This window comes from Plasmodium fragile, assembly GCF_000956335.1.
Source record: "Plasmodium fragile strain nilgiri unplaced genomic scaffold supercont1.39, whole genome shotgun sequence".
Lineage (NCBI taxonomy): Eukaryota > Apicomplexa > Aconoidasida > Haemosporida > Plasmodiidae > Plasmodium > Plasmodium fragile.
This window is the reverse complement of record NW_012192619.1, coordinates 1-9,639: the sequence shown is the minus strand read 5'-3', so window position 1 is coordinate 9,639 and position 9,639 is coordinate 1. Positions and strand designations below refer to the sequence as shown.

Genomic DNA, 9,639 nt, shown 5'->3' with positions numbered 1-9,639 from the left:
AAAAAAAAAAAAAAAAAAAAAATGGATTACGTAAATATTGCTCTTACACATATGTGTATTTTCCTTTTGTTTTTCAAGATTGGGAAAATTTCCCCAATTCAAAGTAACACCCTTAATTTTGAGGTTAAAAAAAAAAACACAGGTATGCTTAAAGGGCCAACAAGCATGTAATGCTTAAGGGGAGTACATCCTAATGGTAACGCAATATAGCTAAAACCAATTCATCTAATGAATTGTCCCTCTAAAGCGAAACATGTGTGCGTGTACGTCAAAGCACCAACTCTCTTTTCTTCCAATTTAGTAGAAAACAAACGGCTAACCCACCGCCACCGGAACGTGCTCATGAACAATATCTGTTCATGTGTTCAGATTATACGACGCCGATTTTTCCTTCACCATGGCAGTAGTAACATTCACGAAAAAAAACTAAACATAAAATTGCAACAAAAGTTGCGATTAAAAAAAAAAAAATGCGTAACAATGTGTATAGCGTATGCCATACACAAATTCGAGGTTGCCATTAGTAAAAAAAGAAAAAAAGAAACATTATTCAACTAGTCCTATGTTTGCGTTGTAAACTCCTAAAATGTGGCTTTGCTTTTTTTTTTTTTCTGTCCCAATGTAGTACGGCAATATATCTTACTGGGACGAGCGATACACGAAGTAAGACAGGAATAAATGCACCACTTGCATGAACCAATCTCATGAATTCACTCTATTTCGATTAAATCGATTGCCTTTTATCTTTTCCCCGTGTGTCTGTTTCCCTCTAAAGCGAAGAAGAGCAATTTGACTGGCATCAAAAATGGTGTAGTGTAAAGCATATTTTCTCAGAACTTAATGTACGAAATGACGCAAAAATCTTGAATATCGGTTGTGGGACATCAAGTAAGAATAAACGAACATATACACACAACGTGTGCATTGAATTTTGTATGAACCCCGACAGGAAAAAATATCCATGCTATAGGCATTTCCCACGCACATGCACATACCCTCGCTAACTCATACACACATATGCGTTTATTTGCTGATTCCCCAAGGATTCAGCGAAGAAATGCTAGACAATGGCTACACAGATATAACGAACATCGATGCATCCGCCGTATGCATAAATAAGATGAAAGAATTGTACAAGGACAAGCCGAATTTAAAATGTAAAGCAATGTGCCACTGTGGCGCTATAGTGGTGCCCCTTTGCATATAAACGATTTGCTGCATAAAAAGGGAAGCGAATTCGCATACGTATGTAGGTGTACACACACGAAAATAGAGTTATGCATTCCTATACAGGCTTACTGAAACGAAGAAATGGTGCCAAATATATGTCCTGCTCCTCCCTTTGCAACCCCCTGCAGACATACTAATGAATGTGTGCGACATGAAAGGATTTAAAAATGCAGGGTTTGACCTAATCGTGGATAAGGCCTGTCTAGACTCTGTGGTTTGCTCGGAAGATTCCCTGAAAAACGTTGAGGAAATGTTGTCCGAAGTATCTCGCGTGTTGAAGTAATTAAGCATTCTTTACAGCGTTTTGGTTCATAAAGGCAGCTCTTCTGAATGCGCACGATTTTGCGTTTGCTCTTTTCACATGTCGTATTGTCCGAATTCAAACTTTTGTCCCTAAAATTACCCAAAACGGGTAAAAATGAATTTCACTTAGGCCCGAAGGCGTCTTTGTTGTCATATCGCATGCGCAACCGACTTATCGACTAGGGTATTTACAGAAGCCGGACTACAAGTGGAACGTCGCGGTGAAAACAGTTAACAGACCTATGTTAGGGATAGTAGGTAAGTTTGCGCTACTTACACCAGTTCTTAAAGATGGCATGTAGCTAATTTGTTCCTGTTTTTTTTGTTTTTTTCTTGTCCGCATTTCGTGCACTTGCCATTTCTCCCATTTCGTTTACGTGCTTTTTTTCTCAATCACTGCAGCCCCCCCCGTTGATGACAGCTTGCACTACGTTTACATTTGCAAAAAGGGGAGCACAAGCACACAAAAATAGCTCTTCTTTGAGAAGTTTGACCAGGGTTGTTACGCTAACACGTACTCATGTGAATATATATATATATATATGTTTGTATACTTTTTTTTCATGACCCCCTTGTTGCATTGTGTTATATCAGTTCTGTGTAAACAGCACATACTGTCCCTATGTTGGCTTTTTCCTTTTTTTTCCCTTTTATCTCCGCCCATTGTGGGGTTTCACTAATTCGATAGGTTAAAATGATTCACAAGTAGCAAATTTTCATGACGTGTATGTTTTACTTTTCGCCTTTACGAATACGCATATGCACACATATGTATGCACTCCGAAGCGTGCTGGTATTTTTATAGCATGCCGTGGTTGCGCGTAGTTTAATTACGCGTTACAAAAGTTACTTTGTACCAAATGGGTGGAACTGTCCTTTTTTTTTTTTTTTTGACTAACCAAAATTTCTCAACAGTGTTTTCAAAATTGTAAGGAGAAAAGAAAAAAAAAAAAAAATAGCTATTTAATTGTGTGCAAAGGTAAATATGGTTCATAATTTTCTCAGTTTTAGCTGAATGGTCAGGTGATTTTTTCAACTTATTTGTTGTTGCAAGAATTAAGTGTTATAAACATGTATTTCTTTTTTCCTTTTTTTTTCTTTTGTTAAAAGGGTAATTCTACAATGAATTGTGGTGAAACATAGACAGAATTAATTGCACCTTTTTCGTTGTTTCACTTTACTTTTGCCTTTTTACCAAAGTTGAAGCATTTCTATCAACGCGCAGTTGGATTGTCGAAAATGATCGACACACCCATGTGCATAAATTTGCGAATGCGGTAAACTGTTGTGGGAAGGTCAGGAAAAAGAAAGCAATAGAATAAAGTAACACAGAGTAAAAGAAAACAAGAAACACGGCACTCGGTAAACATTTCCAAATGAGAAAGCAAATTGCCTACATTGCGCAAAAACAAAATTTGTTCCTTTTACGCGATTTTGAACTTACACGTAAATGGAAAAATACCACGGAACAGTGGTAAATGTCGCGTACACAAATACGTACACATATACGCATATCCAGGGCAAATTAACCTGGTCATAAATGTTCATTTTACACTGGGCAAAAAAAAAAAAAAAAGAAAAAAACGCACACACACACGGGCATAAAAAAAAAACAGGTAATTTTGTGCTTACACACGTCCAAGTAGTTACACACGCACATGTTACAAATAATTGTACAAAACTGCTTAACTCTCTGCATTCACAATGTTCTACATTACTAAAACCTTTTAACGGTAATTAATGTAGTAATTACATAAATTTTTTTTTTTGAAAACTATGAGTTGCAACTGTTTTAACTTGCTTTTTCACCGTAATTAGGATGATTAGCAAAATTGCGAATAACCTGCACTCACACAGGTACATGTATGTAGAACATGTATATTTGTGCGTAAATGGGCATATTCGCGAACGCATGGGTATGTACATATATACATAAGTGTATACATACCTACATAGCTACTTTGCAACTTCGCCCAACAGGATGGGCCCAACGACAGCGGCAACAATGTTCAGTAAGCTTTCTCCATCAGTGAAGCTAAACTTCCATTTCATACTGCCGTTGCGTTACATATATCTGTTGGCTCAATTTGTTTTCACAATTAAATAATCAAGAAAAAAAAAGAAAGAAAAAAAAAAAACACAGTTACAAATTGTTTGCTAATTGCAGAACGTGCGCTTCTGAAATTCAGGGTTTAGAAAACTAACACTCTGGAATTAGATGAACCATTAAGAAATTTTAATTTTTTTTTTGTTTTTTTTTTTTTTGCTTTTGTTTTTCTCATTTTGTCACCAAATTTATTTGACAAATTTTACCTTTTTAACTGATAATAATGAACTTTCGTTCTTGTTGCTCAAATGTAAGATCCGTTTTGTGCAGAACAATTCGAGAAATTGTTTTCTACACCCATAGTTTGGCAGTGCCTATGTGTGTTTTTTTTTTTTTTTTTTTTCCAACAATTGATACACTTCTTCGATCTGCGCAATTGTTTGATTCGTTTATATTTAGATGACTTGTTTCGTAAGTTTATTTTTAGTTCTCTTTTTTAATATTTATTATATTGCGGATTTATTTGATGTGTTCCTTTTTGCCCCATCTATTTTCATCTGCTTATTCTTTTTTGGTATTGTTTTTCCTCACATCATTCTACAACCACCAAGTGAGTAGCTGCGCAAAATTCAATTTTGTTCTGGAACCTCTCGATGATCATTAAAATTATTTTTTAAGAATATTTTTACTAACAGTTAAAAAAAAAAAGTTACCTTTTTTTGCTTTTCCTAAGTAGTTGCTGTGTACCAAGCATATATATATATAAATATTTATGTCTCAAAGAGCAAAGTTGCAGCTGAAGCAATAAGACAAATATAGTTTGCTGAGTTACTCCCGCATGTTGTGGTGCTGCTAATGGTTAGTTGCAATTTCAGGGGACAGACTCAACACATGAGTAGTGCTTTTCTCAAGTTCTATGCAAAGTAACATGTGCACTTTTATCCCTGTGCTGCGTGTTCATACCACTTCGCGCTCAATTGAGAGTAACGGGGGATTCCCCCAAATTACTAACAACGTATCAACCATGGAGGTTGCAGCATGGTTCATACTAAAATGGGCCATTTGTGCACACATTATTCATTTTTTTTTTTTTTTTTCCCCCTTGCTGTAGACGATTAGCTATGATGCCACGTTGACGAAGTGACCCCGAAGATAGGGACAAGAAATTAATGCGTCGTTGAATGCTACCCCGTGTGTTGTAGTGCTCATCGTACATTTTATTCTTTCACGATTTCACCATTTGACCCAGTATCCATTTCATCATTGTGCACATAACAGCACACGTGGAGGCCTCATCGAGATCTATATACGCCCCCTTACATTGGCGTAAGCTCAGAGTGATATCGTAAGGGCGATTTCAGGTACGTGGGGGGGGTATCCTTCGCATTGGATAAGCTTGCAATCACACGCACACAAACAATATACGAAGAGGACCACACGTACAACCGCACGCTTACGCTCACACCGAGACAAAAGAAATATGGAAGTGGACAAAATCAGAAGGAGCTCCATCAGGAGACACAAACTTTCCAGCGCAGACGACACATACGACAAACCGACAGCGAACAGCTCCATAAACAATGAGACCTGCAGCGACGAGGGCGAAATAGAGTTCGAAGGATGGGTGGAGTTTATAACGAAGAGTGAAAAAGAAGATAATGATAATGACGATACTCTGTGCGAAGAAAAGATTAGCAAGTCCTGTGGAAAAAGAGGAAGCACCATACATATATCGAGTTCTCCTGGTGTGTATACACATACGAGTAAAACAAAAAAGGGAGAAAAATATGTCAACAGTGGACAAACTACCGTTGCCAATACCAACGTCGTTGTTAATAATGAAGAGACATCAGGTTATGCTTATACGAATGCGAACTATATGAACAGGGGACCTGTGGCGACATTAAATGGCGGGGTGTTTTATGCGAATGGCAGTAATCCTACTACATACCCATTAATTATTAACACGCAGAAGACAACGGATAACACAATGAATGTGCTGAACCCCAATTATGTGGATCCATCTCCTCCAGTTGTTTTGAAGAATCAACAAATAATTCCCCAGCTGTATATTAGGCAGCCGCCAACAGTGGTGGTAACAAATGAACCTCGTCCCCCCCTAGTGATAAACCCCCCACCAGCTAACATCGTTTTTAAAAATAAAGCCCCGCAACCTATATATGTAAATAGTACAAGGCCAAATATCATCATTAAAAATGATCCAGCAGTTGTACAGAACCCAATTGATATGGATTCTATGCCTATCCAGCTAGATGTCCCCCTGGAAAATACATCTACAACAATTACAGAGTCGATAAAATATCCCTGTACAGTTAATCTCAAGAATGAACCCATCAGGGATAACGGAAGTTGCTTTTTTAACACAAGTGTAAATACTACCTCCACAGGGTTAGTGCCAACAGGCAATATGATCCAGATAGATAATTCGCCAGTAGGCCCTATTACGCAACAAATTGTTCCAAATGTGTATATGATGAATGAGCATGGGCAGCTTCAGGGAGGCGTACAAACACAACAGGGTGCCATCTATACAGTAACTCCAGGGGGTACCATAATACAAACACAGCAGTCCCCACCAAGCCCTATATACAGTATGTATGAACCGAATGTTTACCAGTGCGTGCAGCCAAGTTACGCGCAGGTCATAGGAGCTCAGCCTGAGCAGTGCAGTGCTGGTGGGACCTTGCTGAACCATCCCGTGCAAATGGCACCAGGGCAACACGTGCACGCGATGTCCGCGCAGAATATGCAGGCAAGCACCCAGCCACAAGTGCACCTAACAGGAGGAGTGCAATATTACCAAGGGTATAGCAATGCCCAACCTGCCATGACGTACGAGAAAGTGTGCTCTCAGCAAGTAGCTCAACCAGCATATGGGAATGCAACACCTCAGTATGTTCACCAGAGCTATATGCAAACGAATCCAATGATGCAGGAACAGATGGTGTCCCAGACTGCAACGAGAAGATCATCCTTTGTTCCTAATAACAACTTAGCGCAAGGGGGACACCGAGTTATAAGGTACAGTCATAATGTAGGCCAACCTGTTAATGTAAATAAAATTCCCTTGCAGCATCAGACATCATCGGCCTCCAGTGAATTTCTACCTTCTTGTGGATCCGTCGGTTGCGGAGCCTCGAATACTAAACCGATGCAGGCACGTAACGTGAGGAGTCACAGTTATGCACATCCCCAAGTACACGGGACAATGCAGGCCCTTCCAAAGAAGGTCCAAATAATGGCTCGCCCTATGCACGATCAGAACCTCCGAGGGCATAATTAAACGAACAAGTGGTGGTGCGCTGGTGCACCCCTGAGGATCTACCTGTGTGCCAGCGTAACTGCATATGCGCATGTGCCGTGCTTATGCGAACTGTTGTGACAGGTACGTTTATCTGTCTCGTCGAATGCCCACCTGTGTTTGATTGCTGCCACGCCGAACCTTCCACTATAACAATTTTTTTTTTTTTTTTTTATTCCTTCTTGTTTGTATCTTGTCCCAGTTTGTCAATTTTTTCATGCCCATGGCGAAGTCTACATTAAGACAATCCTTTCATCCGCCGCATTTTAATGAGAGATCTTTTAAGAAATGACTTAACCCATATATTAGGCATACGCTGCCGTAATGTATGCATCAATATCGGTTGGTAAATGATACCACGTTTACTCAGTCAAGAACAGCATTGCACGTGCGTCATCATGTAGGAAATAACTCCGCGACACCGTTTGGGTGAGGTTATTTTATGCTAGGGATTGGGTGCGGAGATGTGTCACCACAAGGTGCTCGACGTATTCAAATGCTGTGTTAAAATGTGTGCAGCATAATTACAGTCAGTGGTTATGGAGACCTCGACCTAAGAGTCGGACATTACAGGAGTGTAGCTCTATAAGGATTGTGTCTCCGAGACACTATAGATGGATCAGGGAAATAAAGCAAATTTTAGAAAATGTAGGAATGTTCAAAAAAAAAAAAAAGAGGGTAACCTTCGCAGAAAGAAATGGACACAAACGGCGTTCAAATGAGACGTAAAAAATTAAACATAAAAAATAAAACGTAAAAAATAAAACGTAAAAATTAAACCTAAAAATTAAACGTAAAAAGTAAACATAAAAATTAAACGTAAAAAAGGGAACGTAAAAATTAAAACGTAAGGTACAGAAAGAAACAGAGCAGCACACCACGTACGATTCGCCTCTCTAACTATGCAACACTTCTACGAACAGAACGCATAACTAAACACTTGCGCGAGTGTACATGGCTATATAACTGTTCAACACAAATTGTTTAAGGAGAAAAATATGGAACAAGGGCGGTGGAACGGGCAAGAATAGAGAGTAAAAAGAAAAATGTACCTCGCATTTGTAAACGAACATGCATGCGTTAAGAAGTTTTAATGTGTTGTTCTTACAATACAGGAACGAGAAAAATACACACAGGATGGAGGAAGCCGTAGGAAGGTGGAGACTGTGGACGATTTGAGCAATTATGTATTCGGTGCGTACGTGGAATGAGGAACTGTGCAGGTCGTGCAAAACAGGTACCTCGCCTTTTTTTTTTTTCTTCTTCATGTATTTCTCCTGATGACACTACAATTTAAGGCCATTGTGAATAGACCACTGATGAGGCAACAAATGTGGAAAACGTCGTGGAACCCGATAACGCCTACGGAAATTATGCAAAAGGGGAGAAGGGAAGGGTAAAGATGAAGTGCACATATTGACGCGTACTTGGAAATACTGCAGGACTGCATTTGTTCACATGCATTTGTAAAGACAACACAGGAGCTCATGTGTCGTTACCTTTAATGGGGTTAGGCTTCTTCATGGAATACGCAACGGCCCCTAGGCAGTAGAGCGCGGCCAAAAGAAAGAAAAACGTGATTTCCTTGGCCATGAGGCCCATTATATAGTCCTTCAAAAATAAGGCATGCAGGAACCCAGCTATGACATAAGTACAGGCCCGCGTAATCCTATTTCCCGTGCTAAAGCGGCTGAAGAATATGAATAAGCATCCAAACAGGGACGTCAGCCCTTGTAATATAATATAGTATAAAAATTGTATCTTGTTAAAAATCAGTGCTGGTACTGGTAAACAGGATCCACTAATCATTAGAAAAATGCCCATGTGATCAATCTTCTCAATCAAGAAATATAACTCAGGTTTCCATTCAAAATTGTGGAGCAGGAAGGAAGCGAAAAAATTAAAAAACATACATGAGGCTGCAATGGAGGTAAAAATTTTTGCCCTTAATGTTTTCGATATGAGCAGCATGTAGGTAATCCAGATGGGGGAAGTAAGTACTAACAATAAATGGATCTTTCCTTGAAACATTGTTTTTACTTTCCGTTCCATATAATTAATTAACATAAGTTTATTTATTTTTTTTTCATTAAACAGTTCTACTATCTGTTTGTCATTTGGGCATAGAATGCTCGACTGCATGAATTCCTTTATTGTCTCATCAGTTATGGTTGTCGTTCCACTCACATCGAAGATGTCCATATTCTGATACTTCTCCTTCAAATAATTTAGGGCCCTTTTACACGAATTTTCGGTCACGCTGTTGCTTATGGCATCCATTTTGTTTTTTCCTTTTTGTATCAAGCGTGGTTAAGTTTGGACGCGCGGCGGCTATATAACGTATATGTCTCCTCTATTGTATTCCCTCCGCTGACTTTGTGGTTCTGACTTTTTCCGTAACCGTGGCGTTGACCTTCCTGCTGACTCTTTGTACGCCTCTTATATTTACATTTTTTTTTCTTTTTTTTTTCCTGTAGGTTCTTGTATTGGCACTATTTACCGAATACAGAAAACGACTATTATATTTAGTCTTATATCAGTATGTTCTTTTTTTCTTTTTTTTTTTTTTTTTTTTTATATTCAGTCTTGTTGTTTTGTGCATTGAATTTTTGAATTTTGTTTTCGCAACATCAATTGCATCGTTTTTTTTTTTTTTTTTTTCCAATTCTGCGCGGTGCGATTTTGCTGCGCGCTTCACAGGGTTTTCATTACTAATTTAAGGCTTGGCTCGAGGGGA

The 9,639-nt window shown here is 38.8% G+C and overlaps 3 protein-coding genes across 3 annotated transcripts; 2 read left to right on the top strand and 1 right to left on the bottom strand.

Moving 5' to 3' along the window:
* Window positions 1-470: 470 nt before the first annotated feature.
* On the top strand, window positions 471-2,006 carry AK88_03406 (uncharacterized protein; the record flags this gene model as incomplete). The annotated part of the gene is made up of 7 exons (XM_012481023.1): window positions 471-491; window positions 626-663; window positions 776-888; window positions 1,044-1,157; window positions 1,359-1,509; window positions 1,664-1,791; window positions 1,936-2,006. The coding sequence occupies 7 exons, from the start codon at window positions 471-473 to the stop codon at window positions 2,004-2,006; spliced, it is 636 nt and encodes a 211-aa protein (XP_012336446.1).
* A 3,054-nt stretch (window positions 2,007-5,060) lies between these two features.
* On the top strand, window positions 5,061-6,884 carry AK88_03405 (uncharacterized protein; the record flags this gene model as incomplete). The annotated part of the gene is made up of 1 exon (XM_012481022.1): window positions 5,061-6,884. One exon carries the CDS (start codon window positions 5,061-5,063, stop codon window positions 6,882-6,884), a length of 1,824 nt encoding a protein of 607 aa, XP_012336445.1.
* Window positions 6,885-8,166: 1,282 nt separating this feature from the next.
* On the bottom strand, window positions 8,167-9,182 carry AK88_03404 (uncharacterized protein; the record flags this gene model as incomplete). The annotated part of the gene is made up of 2 exons (XM_012481021.1): window positions 8,167-8,264; window positions 8,402-9,182. The coding sequence occupies 2 exons, from the start codon at window positions 9,180-9,182 to the stop codon at window positions 8,167-8,169; spliced, it is 879 nt and encodes a 292-aa protein (XP_012336444.1).
* Window positions 9,183-9,639: the final 457 nt, after the last annotated feature.